The 18,377-nt window shown below is 33.3% G+C and overlaps 2 protein-coding genes across 3 annotated transcripts; both read left to right on the top strand.

The window, feature by feature from the left end:
* The first annotated feature begins 9,393 nt into the window (after nt 1-9,393).
* On the top strand, nt 9,394-11,099 carry LOC106303705 (syntaxin-61-like). Of its 2 annotated transcripts, XM_013740007.1 has the most exons (7): nt 9,394-9,529; nt 9,611-9,804; nt 9,876-9,989; nt 10,121-10,234; nt 10,309-10,496; nt 10,576-10,666; nt 10,750-11,099. In XM_013740007.1, exons 2-7 carry the CDS (start codon nt 9,751-9,753, stop codon nt 10,924-10,926), a joined length of 738 nt encoding a protein of 245 aa, XP_013595461.1. In that variant the 5' UTR covers nt 9,394-9,529; nt 9,611-9,750; the 3' UTR covers nt 10,927-11,099. The 2 variants fall into 2 exon arrangements, with proteins under 2 accessions (XP_013595461.1, XP_013595462.1); XM_013740008.1 differs by lacking the exon at nt 9,394-9,529 and having other exon boundaries at nt 9,615-9,804; nt 10,117-10,234.
* Nucleotides 11,100-11,375: 276 nt separating this feature from the next.
* LOC106304937 (OPA3-like protein) lies at nt 11,376-13,292 on the top strand. Its single transcript, XM_013741320.1, has 4 exons — nt 11,376-11,683; nt 11,905-12,039; nt 12,534-12,620; nt 12,912-13,292. The coding sequence occupies exons 1-4, from the start codon at nt 11,555-11,557 to the stop codon at nt 13,095-13,097; spliced, it is 537 nt and encodes a 178-aa protein (XP_013596774.1). The 5' UTR covers nt 11,376-11,554; the 3' UTR covers nt 13,098-13,292.
* Nucleotides 13,293-18,377: the final 5,085 nt, after the last annotated feature.

The raw sequence follows: 18,377 nt of genomic DNA, 5'->3' as shown, positions 1-18,377 counted from the left end.
CCCAAACTGTTATGCCGTTGACTGGCCAGAGGGGTGGTGAACATAAAACGTCACAGCAACAACGACACCGTCGAGAGACGTAGGGAAGGAGCGAGCAGGTTATAGATGCTGGATTAGTTTCAGGTGGGTGGCCTGATAATACATTAAGCCACCTCTTATCAGAGAAAGAGAATCGACAAAGGGTCTGACACGGCCCTTAGGGTTAGGGATGATGAAACAGGATCGATAAAGCAATATAACCCGAACCGTCTCTTATCATATTAACATATTGGGCTGCAAAATGGTTTAAATGGGCTGGAAAGCTAACTTAATTTTTTTTTTCAAGCCCAGTCCGGGATGACATGGCAGTTTCATTGGCTATGAATATTTGTTCTCATGTGGCAGTGCTTAAAGAGCTCCAATTTAGCTGCTTTTATATAGTAGTAATTACTAAACCAACTCAATGTTGGTAATCGAATCATATTGTTGTATATATTCAAAAGATAATTGGGTTTTTTTGCAAATATAACTCAAAACTTGAAGTCAAATACAAAACTAATCCATATTTTTTTGGAACTTTAACTTGCTTCTTCCACTCTCAAGTTCAGATTATTCACGAAAATGTCATCATTTTCTTTTTCTTTTCGAAAATGCATATTTTACTCTATCACCCTTATCTTCCTCAAGTATTCACAATATTGTTGTTGATATCAATACACCAACCACCATGAAAAACCAATTTGAAGCTCTTAATGCACCTAAAAATCGATTTACACTTTTTTTCTCAATTCTTATGAACTAAAAACAACATCTATTTACTTTCTCTCCATATTCATCCAAAACCCCCAAAATTTTGATTCTAATTTTTTTATGGTTCATAAAGCAATTGAAGGTTATGATTCTCGGTGGGTTACTTTCATTTGAGCTTATGTGTGCTTGGAAAAGACTTCTGTGTGCTAAGGAAGTTATCTCACTAATTTAAGGTATGAAATCAAGATTTTATCCAGATTTGTTTGCTTAGAAGACTTCCGGGTAAGTCTTCTGGCTGTAGAAGACTTACATGGAAGTCTTCTGGTCAATGCAGAAGTTAGTTTTGCAATTGACTTTTAAATGTGTTTTTTTGAGACGACTTATACTGAAGTCGTCCATTTTTGTTTGTTTAAAAAAACTCGAGAAACCCAGGGACGACTTCCATGTAAGTCGTCTAGGATAAACATGTTAGTTTTGCATTTGACCGGAATGTGTCAGAAATTTGACTTCTTGTAAGTCGTCCAGTAGAAAACCAAAAAATCAATATTTTATTAAAACTAAACGACTTCCACGTAAGTCGTTTCAGGTTAATTTTGCAATTGGAAAATAAAACTTAAAAGTTTAATTTATTCTAGACGAGTTACACGAAAGTCGTTCAGTCGACGACTTACACGAAAGTCGTCCAAGATTTTATTCCGAGATTCTGGTCAAACCTTGCTTATCTTGGACGACTTTCGTATATGTCGTCGACCGGACGACTTTCAAATAAGTCATCTAGAAAATATGTTTTATTTTCCAACTGCAAATCTAACCTGAAACGACTTACATGAAAGTCGTCTAGTTATAATAAAATATTGATTTTTTTGGCTTTCAACTAGACGACTTATGTGTAACTCAAATTTATGACACAATCCGGTCAAATGGAAATCGTCTGTGAATTTTTCGAAAGGTTAAAGATGAGGATGAGGAAGAAGATGATGATATGTGTTTTGAAGATTTCAAAGGGACATATGCTAGTGAAGGAGGAAAATCGAATGCTAACAAGTTCTATGTCAACCAGAGTTTTGCTAGTATGGATGCACTGATTTCAGATATGCGGTTGACAGCGGTGTAGCGTAAGTTTTTCTGTCAATGAAAACTCTCCTTTTGGAAACATGTCGTGTTAATGGTTGTGGATGGAAGCTAAAAGCGAGTGTGAAATATGGGGCAAGCACGTTTTGGGTAACCAAGTATGTGGAAATGCATACATGTTCTGTGGCAGACAGAATCGCTCGGCGGAAACACTGTACTCTGAAGTATATTGGTAGGCTTTTCATAGATCGTGTTGGAATCATTGATGGGTTGAATCCGCAGCATATCAAAGATGCAATGAAGAACATGTTTGGCATGACACTTGATTACACCACTTCATACAAAGCCTTATTATATGCGCAAGAATTGGTGAGAGGATCAGCGGAAGATGGGTATGAACGACTGCCTTTATATTTGAAGCAAATCAAAGCAGCAAATCCGGGTTTAGTCACTGGTATAGAACTTGATTCTCCGAATATATTTAAGTATTTATTTCTCTCATTTGGAGCTTCTATCCGAGGTTTTCAGTATCAGAGAAGGGTTATTTTGGTGGATGGGACTCACCTAAGTGGGAAGTATGACTGTTTATGTTAGTTGCAGCCGCATGGTAATTTTCAGATATTTCCATTGACTTTTGGGATCGTAGATGATGAAAATGATGAATCTTGGGAATGGTTTTTCACAAAATTGGCGAGTTGTGTATCTGATGAGTATCCTCTGGTGATAGTCTCCGACCGGCACGCGTCCATTAAGAGTGTGTGTGATAAGGTGTTTCCTTGGGCTACCTGAGGAATATGTTATTATCACCTTCAACAGAACATTGTCCAAAAGTATAAAGGGAAGCATCTCTTGTACTTGGTGAAAGGTGCTGCTTATGCTCATACACTTTACGATTTTTAACGTTACATGGATGAGATAAAGAGTGCAAACCCGGAACTTGCAACGTATTTGGAGAATGCCGACATGACCCTGTAGTCAAGGGTTCATTGTCAGGGAGACCGGTACAACATAAAAAAGAGCAACATCGCTGAATCTATTAATTCTGCAATGAAGCGAGCTAGAGGATTTCCGATTCAATTCCTGTGGGAGTTCATAAGGGACAAGTTATCAAGGTGTTTTTGGAAAAGGAGAGAAGATGCTTTGAGTCTCACAACTCAACATAGTCGGGGGGGGGTTGAATACTTGCTTGTTGTTCGATCGGAGATAGCGGATACGATGTCTGTCCAACAAATTGATGGATGGCGATTCTTTGTGAAAGGTGGAAAAAAGACTGTGTTGTTGATTTGGAACATCAAAAGTGTGATTGTGGTATCTATGCAGTCAAGAAAATACCTTGCTCTCATGCTATAGCAGCTGGATCATATGTTGGTTTGCATATCTCCACACTTGTATGCCTGGTCTACTCAAATGATACTTTGTTTGCAAGATACTCAGAGAGTATATATCCTTGTGTTGGATAACAAGTTGAGGCACACACATGCTTTCCTCCGGAAGTAAAGCGTGGTCCGGGGAGACAGAAGAAATCAAGGTGAAAATCTTGGTTGGAGCTATCTAGGATGAGAGGGCGCACACCCCAGAAGCTACACATGGTTTATAGGTGTTCGGTCTGCAAAGAAACTGGCCATACGCGTCCAGAATGTAAGAACTGACGTGGACGACCTTCTTGTTAGTCGTCTAGAAGACTAAACTCTTCGAAGACCTTATTACTAGTCGTCCGGAAGACTTAACTCCTTCTGATTAGCCGTCCAGAAGAATATATATCTTCTTATATGTTATGACTTTATGTTATGAACTTATCTGTGTATCAACTTCTCTGTATTAAGAATTTATGTGTTATGGGTTTATGTGATATGAATTTATATGTGTTTTGAACTTATATGTGTTATGAAGTTTCCCTTTTTATTGTAAAATTGCAACTTAAAAAGACAACAAATCCACCATTAAATTAGATTATTCGAAAGGTTACTGCACTACCAAACTAATTTCCTACGAAATGATAGTTTGGTAGGAGGATAGGTTACAAAAAACTACATCATATCCTGATCGTGTTACAAAAAACAACATCTTTCCTAATCTATCATACAAAAGCACAATTCAAGTACAAATAAAACATCATACATCATTAGCCTTGCTCGTCATAAGTTCCCATGTCTCATCATTGTCTTCGTTCTCTTTTGAATGACATCCAGGAGTCTACTTAAATATATCCAACGCCATCTTCTCCCTTATAGCCTTCTCGTTCTTATTGCAAGACTCTGGAGGAAATGACATCCCAAGAGCATGACATTCGATGTACTTCAGAGTGAACACGCCACAATCACCAGCTTGGCACTGAGGTACTCCAATGGTAACTCTCTCATATGTGTATGGCTCCAGTGTGTGTTGGACACGTTGTTCATCAGAGCTAGAGCACTCAACAAGCAGATAATGGACCATTGTGACAAAAGGCTGCATTACCACATCGAGATCTTCACAGCTAATATGTGATATAATGATGTCCCAGACGACTATGTGCTTCTTAGGGATCGAGATCCATATAGCAATCCAATGCTCATTCCTGAAGTTTACTGGCGCATAAATATCATTAACATCCAACCCCCAAATCTTCATAGATTGGCAAAATGTTGGTACTATGTCTGCATGATAATTCCACGCCCCACCAGGGAGTCTTCTTCCTAAACCGTTGACATCGCCCTTGTCGCTCTTAAATTATGGGTACTTGTGGGACTACTGCCGAGAAAATGCATGATCAAGAAAGCACATTTTCTCGCTCCTGAAATGTTGTGGATTATCTTGGTACTGTTGCCTCAGTAAATTAATAAAAGCATTCATATGCTGCATATAAAACAATACAAGTCAGAGAGTCTTATCAGAAGACTTATGAGACGACTTAGCCGTAAGTCGCCTGTTAAGTCTTCTAAAGAAGACATAACAAAAGACTTACTGGTAAGTAAATATCAGAAGACTTACCCCGTAGTTCAGCCATGCTAAGGGGATTCAGAGATGTGATAAAACTGACTTGGACATCTACGTGGTTTTTTGTCCAGAGGTGTTTTATAATAACTGTAAACACAAAATATAGATAAACAAACATTTTTGTAGGCTAAAGGAAGCCATTATGGGACATTCTCTCACTTACGGATCAAGTTTCACCCAGTCAGTGAGTACCTTCGACATCTTCTTGTCAACGGGTGCAAAAGAATTATAGCCTTGGCAAACCCTTTTGTTTGGAATGATCAGTTTGGTAGTGTTGTTTCCCTTAAAAAGAGATTGATGTGAGACAGCAAGTTTCCTTTCTCGCTCACTCTTTCCACGAACATATTCCATAGCCTTAACCTCTTTGTCTGAGCTTCCCCCTGTTGTACATCTGAAACAATGGGCACTCCTTTGTCCAATACAAGAACACTAGGTTCACCACTCTATTCTAGAGGTTTCACCTCGGGCTCCTTTGCTATCACAAGACTCAGCTCTTTCGAGGAACTCGGTTCTTGGGCGTCATTATGTTCTCCTTTCACTCCATTCACGCTTTCACTCTGCAATTTTGATGTACAAGATGGTTTTATAAAATATTAACCAAATATTCAATTCACACATCAAATAAAATATTAACCAAAGATCCAATTCACACATTAAATAATAACCAAAGATCCAATTCACACATGTTATGACATACAATGGTTCATCCATGCACACACAAGAAACAAAGCACATCAGTCATTATTCCTAACACTTTGCCTAGTGATTCTCTTCTCTGTGAATTTGGGAGAGGTTTTGTTACTAACCTCGGGTTCGTGCCCACGTTTAGGCGGACTTGAAGCTGTGATTTGAAGATCATTAGATGTAGTCCCTTTTTTGGTGATTCCCACCTTCTTCTCCATAACTTCCATCATATCCCACAACAACTTGATCTCCTTAAGGCACATCCCAAACCCATCCCTCATGACATCATCTATGTCCCTGAAGCTTTTTTCAATCTGCTTTTTGGTCATACCACCAACAGTCGTAAAAGCCTCTGAACGAGCCTCTGTAGGAGACACTTTACTAGCCTCTGCACGCGCCTCAACAGACTTTCTCTTTACGAGTCTATTTACGAGGTTTCTTCCGAGGTCTTCCACTTTTTTCCTTCACACCACTCTCTATCTCCGCTGCACTCACTTCCTTCCCAGCAATCCATGGTCCACTTCCATCTAAGTTTCGCATTAAACATGGCTTTGATTATGTTCTCCGCGGCCGAGTCCTCTACATCAAAGTCCCATCGTGGAAATATTTCACCAAAGTCCTTTTGAACAAATTTGATCACGCTATCTGCAGTAAATAAAAGATATCAACTTAGATATTTGACGGATTAGCAAAGACTGAGGTCTTCCAGAAAAGACTTCACAGAAAACTTTAAATTAAGTCGTCTACAAAGTCTTTCAGAAAAGACTTCGCAGAAGATTTATAATTGAGTCACCCAGACGTCTTCTATGAAGTCTTAAGTCATCTGGAAGACTTCCAGAGTGTAAGACTTCGTAGAAGACTTCCTGGAAGTCGTCTGAATTATCTTTCAGTATTACACTACAACAATCGTCGTCTACAGATCTCAAAATCTTGTTAAGCATGCAGATCTGAATAAATAGAAAAACTGTTTCTTTAAAAGATGGATGACTTACAATCGGAGAAGATATGGTCTCCTACGACACCAGCGGTGATAGATCAGCAAAAATCGACGGGAAAAGAAGAATCAAGACTACGATTTTTAGGGTTTTACGGCGGCTAAACGCCTTAAGACAAGAGAAATAACTTACCCGCGGCGGAGTTCAACGAGATGCGGTTTCAGATCTGAAAAAAGGAAGCAGATGATCAGTTTAAACTACTAAAATACTCTACGACATGAAGGAGAAACAAGATTCGTCGAAAGAGAAAAGATTACCGGCGGTGAGAATGACGGAATACGAGAGGTTACCGGCGGAGAGAACGATGGAATACGAGAGATTACCGGCGGTGAGAAATCAGAGCGTCGCCTTCGTAATCGCATTTGGAGAGAAACGGCGCTAGTGTTTCGAAAAGTTGTGAAAAAGTTAAAAATAGTATTTAAATGTCCGGTAAACCGGTTAAGTTTAAAAGTAAATTGGTAAAATTAAAGGTTCGGTCCGGTATGGACGACTTTCCTCTAAGTCGTCTAGTTTAAATTCACCAGACGACTTACATGGAAGTCGTCTAGACCCTAAACACAACCCCTAAACTAAATTAACTAACAAAACACTTCATAAAATCAAATTAAACTTAAAAATGATTACTATACACATAAATAATCGCATGTAGGTAAAAATTTTATTTTAAAAAAAAACATATAAGCTTTCCAAAATCTAACCCTAGGAATACATACAATACTACAATATATGTTGTCAAACCCTAGACCAAAGAATATCATGATTTACTACTTTCACTCATCTATGTTGAAAACAATTTAATTTTATTATATCTTAATTTATATCACTTAAAACTATTTATAATTACATGATTTTAATTTTTCACTTATCAAAATACTTTTTACAAAATTTATAAATTATTTTTAAGATCAACTATACCAGAAGACTTCTTTGGACGACGTATAACATCTCAGAAGACTCAGAAGACTTTCTGGGGCTATATATGTAAACATAATTCTGTTTTTTTGTTTGGTCACAAGAGGATGACTGTAATTTCGCAAGGCTTTTGAGTTACTTTTGCATTTGATTCAAGTTTGGGTATACTTTTGTGATCAAAATCTTTTGAATCATATATGGTAAATTTCGATAATTTCAAAATTTCCAAACACAATAGAACAGAGAGAAGTCTAATGTAATCATGTAATCAGTAATACACCGGATCTTATCATAGTTTTGAATTGGTAAATCTTAGCTGAGAGTGGTATTATGAGACGTGATTTTGTGAGAAGTAGTTGAGTCTCTCTTTTAAACCATTAGAATAATTAAAAGGATTTTCACGCGAATGTCATATTATTTGTAGTCAGAATTTTCCGCGTAGTGGTAGGGCTGTCATATTATTTGTCCGCGTAGTGGTAGGGCTGTCATATTATTTTTCGTCAGAATTTTCCGCGTAGCGGTAGGGCTGGGCACAAATACTCGTTACTTGTCTTATATCCGTTACTTGATCAGTATTCGCCTCATTTTTTCAAGTACTCGTCGTTGCCAAGGCAAGTATCAAGTCATTGAGTTTTGCTACTTGCAAGTATAAGGCAAGTAACAAGTATTACAAAAAAAGTTATGACTCACCTTGATATTACTCATTACTTGTTTTACGACTGATAAAATGATAACGAAACCATAAAAACCAAAGCCCTAAACAGATATTTATTTATTGTAAGAAGTAAACAATACTTTCATATTGAAATATATGTATTAAGTTTCTTCTTCTTTTTATATTAGGTGCAAATATTTTATTTATAATAACTTTCGTTTTTTTAACAAGTCGAGTAAATAAAACTAACTTTCATAACCTTGTCTCATAGATTATTATCTATCAAGTAATTCGTAGAAACTTGAAAATATATCCAAATAATTAATAAGTACTTGTAAGTAGTAAATACTCGAACAAGGTAAGTAAATTGCAAATAACATATTTTTGGACAAATACTCGAAATAACAAGTATTTTATTTCCGACAAATCAAATACAAGTCAAAAAATTCATTACTCGTTCAAAGAAAATCATGTATCAAGTATACGTAAAAAAATAAGTACTCACCTTGCGCCCACCACTACACAATGGAGCCTTATTAATAATGCACACAATAAAAAGAAATACTAGAAGATCCCCCACAAAGAACCATCTTCTTCTCCTGGACGGTAGAAAAGTCGGTATACGTTAGCACCAAGCCAACAAATTAGTTCACTTTGACGTCATTGCTTTTTACACTCACGTAACCCATTTCATCCTCTATTATTGGGTCATTTAAAACGTTTTAAAGTTCTTCAGGACTCAAAAGCCCTTTTCCAATTGCATCGTTCCACTAAATCCTGAAATGGAAGTGTTGACATCCAACGTCATAAAACGTTTAAAATAAAAGGGTTTAAAATGCATGTCCACCAATAATTGTATACACTTTCAAGCAAAATAATTTTAAATAAAAATAATATTCTTAAAAAGAGTTCTAGTAAACAAAGTATTCTAAAATGTTAATAGTGAATCCGAAAATGTGTACCTAAAATATGGTAAAACGCACTAGTCTCCAAAATACAAAATACAGTATTACTGCGTAGAATTCTAATACTTGCTAGAAATTACAATTGCTTTTCCTTGAGAACTTTATTATTTTTCACAGTAAACAACAACAGCAATCTAGTCCATAGCAAAAAAAAAAAAAAAAAAAAAAAAAAAACGAGAAAAAAGAATTTTAATTCTGAAAAATAAAAAGTAAGAAAAAAAAACAAAAACAACAGCGATCAATCAAAATGGTATCAAAATTTGTTTTTAACGACCTTCTGTATACATGAACCCTCTCAATAATTTTGCTGTTAAAACAAAACAAATTAAGGCTTTTACGGTTAGTTATTGGGCTTTGTGATCTTCTCCAGGTAGGCCCAAAGTTAAGCAGTCTGTAGATCCTCCTCCGCCAATAACCCAAACCGCAGCAGCAGCAGGAGGTGGTGCTTTTCGCTGTGTCAGAGCAGATTTACTTCCACCGCCGTTCTTTCTGCTTACTCGATCTGCACCGCCTCCGTCTTCCGAGTAATCTCCTCCTCCCAGGTAAGCAAGCAACCCCTCCTTCAATCCTCCTCTTACACTATCCCATGTCGTTTCTAAACGCAATTTTTCTTTCTTTCAAAGGTTTAGCATCGATCTGATAATTCTACCATAGAAAGTTTCAACCTTGAGATCTTCCGAGTTGATCATCGTCCCAATTGTTAGAATCTGGGATTTGATTGTATTGCTCAATCAGCTCGACCCACCCATCCTTCGATTACGCAATGTCTTCAGCGCAAGATCCTTTCTACATTGTTAAAGAAGAGATTCAGGATTCTGTAAGCTGTTTCTTTGGGTTAGATTCTAAGGACATTGATTGATGTTTGGTAATGGATGATGCTTTTGTTAGATTGATAAGCTGCAATCTGCATTCCACAAATGTGAGCGTATCTCTCCAGGCATGGGGGATCAAGTTCATGTCACCAAGGAGCTTCTTGCTAACTGTGGAAGCATTGAGTGGCAGGTACTTGTATTTACTCAATCACTAACACTACTAGCTCACCTTGTACAATGTATAGGCTCTTGTTTAGTAGAATAAGTTTTCAAATTAGAGTCATTTCCATGGCTATTGAAGCTGTTTTTACTGATAGGAAGGTAGATGAGCTGGAAAAAGCGGTTAACGTAGCAGCAAAAGATCCTGCCTTGTATGGAATTGATGAAGCTGAGCTTGAAAGACGGAGGAGATGGACTAGTAACGCTAGGACACAGGTATAAGTTGTTATGAATCATACTACTGCTTTAGAGAGTGGCATAAGTTGATATGTGCGAGACAATTACGATAGGTGCGGAATGTGAAGACTGGTGTGCTAGCTGGTAAGGGTAGTGCTGGAGCTGGCAATGCAAGTGAAGTGCGGAGAGAGCTAATGAGAATGCCAAACTCGAGTGAAGCAAGTAGATACGATCAGTATGGAGGAAGAGACGATGACGGTTTTGTGCAGTCAGAGTCAGATAGGCAAATGCTGTTGATAAAGTAAAAGCTCTTTCATTTTTGTCTATTTATTTTGCAATCTCTTCTTTGCTTGACAATCAGCTTGTTGCGGCAACTTCAGGCAGCAAGACGAAGAGTTGGACGAGCTGAGTAAAAGTGTAGAGAGAATTGGAGGAGTGGGGCTTACTATACATGATGAACTCGTTGCACAGGTTAGTAAAATATGAGAAAGAAAGATAAAACATCTTGAAAGAAGAGAAACATCAAAGTTTTGTTTGGGTGTGGGGTGGTGCAGGAGAGAATAATAGATGAACTGGGTACGGAGATGGACAGTACAAAGAACAGGCTAGACTTTGTACAGAAAAAAGTGGGGATGGTGATGAAGAAAGCAGGAGCGAAAGGGCAGATGATGATGATATGTTTCTTGCTCGTCTTGTTCATCATCCTCTTCGTTCTCGTCTTCTTGACCTAAGACGGTCTTTTGATGTTACTTTTGTTTTATGTTTTGTGGTGAAACAGAAAGGAACATATTTACATAAAAAAGTTGTCTGAATATTCATCTTATCAAAAATCCAACCCCAAATGTATTTTTGTTTTGTAACTCGGGATACTTGTTGGAGATTGAAAGTCTATATATTTTTGTTGTGTGGTCTGATTAACACAATCTAATCTTTATCAAGGAATCAAACCCCATTTGGTTGCAAATCAGAAGAATTAGAACATTGCTGCTAAAATCTATAGTGAAGTCAAATCAAAGATATGATCATTAAAAAAAAAATCATTTACTTGGCAAAGTAGTGTTTGGTTTCCGTCAAAATGGGTATAAACTAAAATATAAAATAGTCAACAAATGGAACTTGGGAAAGAAGAAGAAGGAGAAGAAGGGTTCCATTTGAGAAATAACCAAATAGATATTAAATAAATACAAGACAGAGTAGACTTGTCTTTCTTTCTTCTTCATCATATCAAGATCCTGCAGAATTCGAAAAACCTTTGACCTCTTAAGAATTCGAATCATAACTTTGTGCATTGAAGGAATCATAAATTTTGCTCACCAGGCTTTAGTCAGCTGAGTTTGTTAGTTGGGAAGAAGAAAAGAGATGGTGCTTCCGTTGATGAAACTGGGTACTCTATTGGTCAAAACCGTGAGTAAGCCCTTAGCTAGTCAGCTTAAGCACCAAGCCAAGGTTCATCCCCAGTTTCGTCAGTTTATCATCAACTTCGCTCAGGTGATCCTTTGCAATCCTCTTTTTCTTCTACTTCAACTTAGCTCTGATCTTGATTTTCTGAAAAAACATTCGTCTTGCTTTTCTAATCTGATCGTGTCTCATTAGTTTCTGGGATTTGTTGGTTTTTAGGTTTTGGATAATAGTGATTGTTGAAAGTTAAAACATCTTTTTCTTTGGTTTTCTCTATAAATTGATATGTGTTTGTTGAAAATGTGAAACAGCGAAACCATAGAATAACGACGCAAATGCAAAGAAGGATATATGGGCACGCCACTGATGTTGAGATTCGTCCCTTGGACGAGGACAAGGCTGTGCAAGCTGCTGTTGACCTTATTGGAGAGCTCTTCATCTTTGCCGTACTCTCTCTCTCTCTCACTATTTTCACTCGCTTATTCTTTTAGCTCATGAATTAGTTCCACAATTTTGCTTATGGTCCCGTCTATGTGAAAGGCCTCACGAAAATTTGTTCTTTTTTACCTTCTCAAGATGTTTAGGGAAAGCAAAACTTAGAGCAAAAAACACTAAACAGCTTATTTTATACAACTCTTTTCATGGCATTGTCGATTAATGAGAAATGGTTTAGTCTCACTTACTCATTATCTGTATGATGATGTTACTTTCGGTACTGTAGCCTTGTTTTAGTTCCTCTTGTTTTCATAGTAAGTTTTGTCTGATAGCATAAGGCGCCTGCCTCCTTGTGACTGATTCTTTCTTAGTTTCTTCCATGAGAAGTCTCACTTTGGTTTGAGTAGTGGGAGATGGTGTCAAACTCAGATATAATTAAAAATATAGCCGCTCTTGAGTTCATTCTTCTATGCTATTCTGGAACTAATAGATTATATATGAGCAGGTGGGTGGAGGCGTTGTTATTTTTGAGGTTCAAAGAAGTTCACGCTCAGAAACTAGAAAAGAGGAAGCGCGTAAGCAGGAGCTAGAGGTAACACCTTTCTGTAAAGATAAATTGTGCCACATTTAAAATATATTTTCTCTTGTGCTGGTCAGGATTTACATACTGTTAGTTAGTAACTGAGAGTGGGATGCATATATGTGCATCAGAGGATTAATTTATCTGCAACATTCTTGTCAATAGTTAAACCAAGTAGGATTCTACTAGTTAAGAAACCGGGGGCAGACTTGTGTGTTTGTTGAAAACAACAAATGAGATAGAAGGAATAATAGTGTTGAGGTTTGGTTATTGAGACTGATGAATCTTTTTGGGCATTTACAGGAATTGAGAAGAAAAGATGAAGAAATTGAAAAGAAAATTGTGGATCTTCAGAGCAGACTAGCTGAGGTTGAACAACTTGCCCAGGCACGTGGACTGACGGGTATGTTCAAGTTAAGACAGCAACCCAATGCTACTAAGGGTAGCGATAAACCAGCTGATACATCCGCTCAATCATCATCATCTTAATCATTCTCCAAGACTCATCCAAAGTTAACAACAAATACAGTAATGATTCTTTTAAGGGGGAGGACGAGTTTCCGATTCTTTCCTCCACATTCTTGTAAATCGACCATCATATATGCATATACTGTATCACCATCATTCTGCGTTATAACAACTATCTAAGTCAAATTTGGTGACAAATAAAAAAGTTTTGATGTTGAGGTTGTGGAGCTCATGCTACTTTGTCTTTTCAACATTCGTTTGCTTAGATTTTGGTCTTTTAAGACCCTTTTCGGAACATAAATATTTGATATGCTTTATATGTTCTTATTAATAAAAAAAAGTGTACAGTACAAAACTGTAGCCTGTCATACTTTCCAAATTTTTGGATTATTCTTTTTAACATATTAATAAATACGCTAAATAATAAATTCACTAACTTTGAATTGAATTACAGTAAAACATAATACAATTTGATAATATAATAAATGTTATGAAATATTTATATACAAATTAATAATTAATATATATGAAGTTATAAAAATATTCACAATATATTTTATAGTTTATTTTTATTCATAATAATGTTTATCTTTAATTTGTATAAAAACTTCAAAATATTTAGACGTTATTTTATCATTTTAAACCTAAAATACATCTATACTTATGATAAATTTATTTATATATTAGTACAGTAGAACCTCTATAAATTAATACTCGATAAATTAATAAATTTCGTCGGTCCCAACTTGGGCCGGTTCAAAATTTGACACAAATCGATAAAATAATAAGATAATATTTTTTTAAAAAAATTCTATGTAAATATATGGTCCCATTGAAATCATAAATTAATAATTTATATATATACATATTTTATATAAGTAAGAACCTATTATTATATTATTTATTTTATATTCACAATAAAAGTTTTTTTATATATTCTTAACACTTAATATAGTTTTGATGATATTTAGTAATATTATATCTAAAACTACATTTAAGTTCTATGCAATATATATTATATACACCAAATCATATATATATAATTAATATAAATGTCAAATTTTAAAAGATAACAATTAATGTCTATACAATAAAATAAAATATTTATCTTATTTTAAAATAAATATATCTTAAAATAAAAAATCTAAATAAGAAAACTTTTGTAAATTAATATCTATATAAATTAATAAAATTTCAAAGTCCTAACATTATTAATTTATATAGGTTCTACTGTAATTGAATAAAAGCAACACAATCAATAATATTAAAACATAAGCAAATTTTATCTACTTGCAAGTAGTATAGGTTGGACCATTTAATTGATTTAGTTTTTATTATTTTGCATACAACAAACTTTGTTAGCATTAAATATACACAGAATCTCAACATATTGTTTAAATATTTTTTAAAATAAGATCAAAAGATATTATTGAGTATCTTTGATTCTTTTCTAACATTGCATTTTAAAAATATCTTTCAATTTATTTATATTTAAAATATAGATATTTATTGTTTTAATATTTATGTTAAAGAATAATATTCGTAATTATTTTAAATTTTATTACATATGAATATTAATTCATTTTGATTTATCGAATAAGAAATAAAATTTCTATAATATTTATATATACACAATTCATATTCATTATTAAATTATTACAGTAAATCATATATATATATAACATAATTTAATCTATTTACTGACTGGTTTATAAGTTATAAATTGAAAGAATTACATATACATAATAATAACATATATTCATACAGTTTACAACATACTTCAATTTATTAATGAAAAATATTAAAATAAGATATTTAAAATAATAAATCATTTTATATTCAATATATATAATATTAAATTAGAATATTAAAATATAATCTAATATAATTGAATTTGATAAATACAATACTAAATTAGTTGACATTAATATTATTTGATTATATGGTATATTGAATTATATATTATGATTTACAATTACAATTTCTTGCAACTATTTCATAAAATGTAAACATTTATCAAGTATGAGACGGGTTCAACGCCATATAATTAATTTATATTATAATAAATATTGAATTAATATTATAATAGAAAAAAAAATTTCATATTATCAGCATGGTTCATGTTAGGATATAATACATCAGTTTTGGTTTTAATTTGTATCACATCATAAAACCCATAAAGTAATCATATATATTAGGATTCGGGTTATATTACTATGGTTTGCGGATTATATCCAAAGTTAATCCAAAATTTAAAAGCAAAAGATAAGAAGTAAATACTTATTTATATACAGTAAAATATTTAAGATACTTATTTAAATTTAAATAATTATTTTAGATAGCATTTAAAAATAAATATATAATTGAATATTTGAAGTACATATTTATGTTTCAAATGTTTATAATTGTGATTAATTTCGACATTTAGATCGATTTTCGGATTTTTTTGGATTTTTGAATTTTTCGGGTTATCTGTTCGGATTCGGCTAATAATACTTTGGATTATGATATGTTTGTACCATCCTACAAGACTATTTATGCTATTTCTACATTTCGGACCGGATACAAAACGAGTTTTTTTAGTTTGAGTTTGATTCATACTCCGGATTAAGGATTGTATGTCCTAATCTATTTTATATAAAGACAAAATGCAATTATATAAAGTTTTCATCAAAAAATTTTCCTTCGCTTCTAAAGCGCGGATCAAAATTTACTATTTATCTAAAATTTAATCGGTACACATATAATAAAATTAAGTATTTTTATCTTTGAATAAAACATACACAAAAATATAGAAATTATTAAAATTTTATAAATTAATAAACTATAAATTAATAAAATGTTATAATTCTAACATTGTTAGTTTATAAAAATTTCTCTATATATGCTGCAATTTATATTTAATAAATTGAATTGGATATGGATTCAGATATTTTGGATTCGATCTCAGACAGGGGAAAGAAAGCTCGCCACGTGTTTGTTTTGACACACGCCAGTGGGTACGATGTCAATGTTACATTTCAACATCGGGAAGCATAACGAACAAGACAACGACAATGGCGGAGAAGAGCCAAATCCCTGATAATAATAACAGCGCCACGCCTTCGTCGGGGAAGAAACCTGCGGCGGAGGTCGGATCCGGGACTAAAGTGATGTTCGTTTGGTCGACGCAGTTTTCGGCGTCAGCGTCGGCGTCGGCGTCGGCGTCGGCGTCGGCGTCAATGAAAATAGTTGTTGTTCGTTTCGTAGACGCTGACGCCGACGCCGACGCCGACGCTGACGCCGAAAACTGCGTCGACCAAACGAACATCACTTTAGTCCCGGATCCGACCTCCGCCGCAGGTTTCTTCCCCGACGAAGGCGTGGCGCTGTTATTATTATCAGGGATTTGGCTCTTCTCCGCCATTGTCGTTGTCTTGTTCGTTATGCTTCCCGATGTTGAAATGTAACATTGACATCGTACCCACTGGCGTGTGTCAAAACAAACACGTGGCGAGCTTTCTTTCCCCTGTCTGAGATCGAATCCAAAATATCTGAATCCATATCCAATTCAATTTATTAAATATAAATTGCAGCATATATAGAGAAATTTTTATAAACTAACAATGTTAGAATTATAACATTTTATTAATTTATAGTTTATTAATTTATAAAATTTTAATAATTTCTATATTTTTGTGTATGTTTTATTCAAAGATAAAAATACTTAATTTTATTATATGTGTACCGATTAAATTTTAGATAAATAGTAAATTTTGATCCGCGCTTTAGAAGCGAAGGAAAATTTTTTGATGAAAACTTTATATAATTGCATTTTGTCTTTATATAAAATAGATTAGGACATACAATCCTTAATCCGGAGTATGAATCAAACTCAAACTAAAAAAACTCGTTTTGTATCCGGTCCGAAATGTAGAAATAGCATAAATAGTCTTGTAGGATGGTACAAACATATCATAATCCAAAGTATTATTAGCCGAATCCGAACAGATAACCCGAAAAATTCAAAAATCCAAAAAAATCCGAAAATCGATCTAAATGTCGAAATTAATCACAATTATAAACATTTGAAACATAAATATGTACTTCAAATATTCAATTATATATTTATTTTTAAATGCTATCTAAAATAATTATTTAAATTTAAATAAGTATCTTAAATATTTTACTGTATATAAATAAGTATTTACTTCTTATCTTTTGCTTTTAAATTTTGGATTAACTTTGGATATAATCCGCAAACCATAGTAATATAACCCGAATCCTAATATATATGATTACTTTATGGGTTTTATGATGTGATACAAATTAAAACCAAAACTGATGTATTATATCCTAACATGAACCATGCTGATAATATGAAATTTTTTTTTCTATTATAATATTAATTCAATATTTATTATAATATAAATTAATTATATGGCGTTGAACCCGTCTCATACTTGATAAATGTTTACATTTTATGAAATAGTTGCAAGAAATTGTAATTGTAAATCATAATATATAATTCAATATACCATATAATCAAATAATATTAATGTCAACTAATTTAGTATTGTATTTATCAAATTCAATTATATTAGATTATATTTTAATATTCTAATTTAATATTATATATATTGAATATAAAATGATTTATTATTTTAAATATCTTATTTTAATATTTTTCATTAATAAATTGAAGTATGTTGTAAACTGTATGAATATATGTTATTATTATGTATATGTAATTCTTTCAATTTATAAATTATAAACCAGTCAGTAAATTGATTAAGCTATCTTATATATATGATTTACTGTAATAATTTAATAATGAATATGAATTGTGTATATATAAATATTATAGAAATTTTATTTCTTATTCGATAAATCAAAATGAATTAATATTCATATGTAATAAAATTTAAAATAATTACGAATATTATTCTTTAACATAAATATTAAAACAATAAATATCTATATTTTAAATATAAATAAATTGAAAGATATTTTTAAAATGCAATGTTAGAAAAGAATCAAAGATACTCAATAATATCTTTTGATCTTATTTTAAAAAATATTTAAACAATATGTTGAGATTCTGTGTATATTTAATGCTAACAAAGTTTGTTGTATGCAAAATAATAAAAACTAAATCAATTAAATGGTCCAACCTATACTACTTGCAAGTAGATAAAATTTGCTTATGTTTTAATATTATTGATTGTGTTGCTTTTATTCAATTACAGTAGAACCTATATAAATTAATAATGTTAGGACTTTGAAATTTTATTAATTTATATAGATATTAATTTACAAAAG

Source organism: Brassica oleracea, chromosome C7, assembly GCF_000695525.1.
Source record: "Brassica oleracea var. oleracea cultivar TO1000 chromosome C7, BOL, whole genome shotgun sequence".
Taxonomy (NCBI): domain Eukaryota; kingdom Viridiplantae; phylum Streptophyta; class Magnoliopsida; order Brassicales; family Brassicaceae; genus Brassica; species Brassica oleracea.
This window is presented reverse-complemented; position numbering and strand designations above follow the sequence as displayed.

What these genes read in the sequence shown, in the direction of transcription:
- LOC106303705 (XM_013740007.1), top strand. Translation starts at nt 9,751, where the DNA reads ATGTCTTCAGCGCAAGATCCTTTCTACATTGTTAAAGAAGAGATTCAG. An exon ending in AAGAAGAGATTCAGGATTCT is followed by an intron (nt 9,805 to 9,875) that starts GTAAGCTGTTTC and finishes TGCTTTTGTTAG; the next exon opens with ATTGATAAGCTGCAATCTGC. An exon ending in AGGCAAATGCTGTTGATAAA is followed by an intron (nt 10,497 to 10,575) that starts GTAAAAGCTCTT and finishes CGGCAACTTCAG; the next exon opens with GCAGCAAGACGAAGAGTTGG.
- LOC106304937 (XM_013741320.1), top strand. Translation starts at nt 11,555, where the DNA reads ATGGTGCTTCCGTTGATGAAACTGGGTACTCTATTGGTCAAAACCGTG. An exon ending in GAGAGCTCTTCATCTTTGCC is followed by an intron (nt 12,040 to 12,533) that starts GTACTCTCTCTC and finishes ATATATGAGCAG; the next exon opens with GTGGGTGGAGGCGTTGTTAT. An exon ending in CGCGTAAGCAGGAGCTAGAG is followed by an intron (nt 12,621 to 12,911) that starts GTAACACCTTTC and finishes GGGCATTTACAG; the next exon opens with GAATTGAGAAGAAAAGATGA.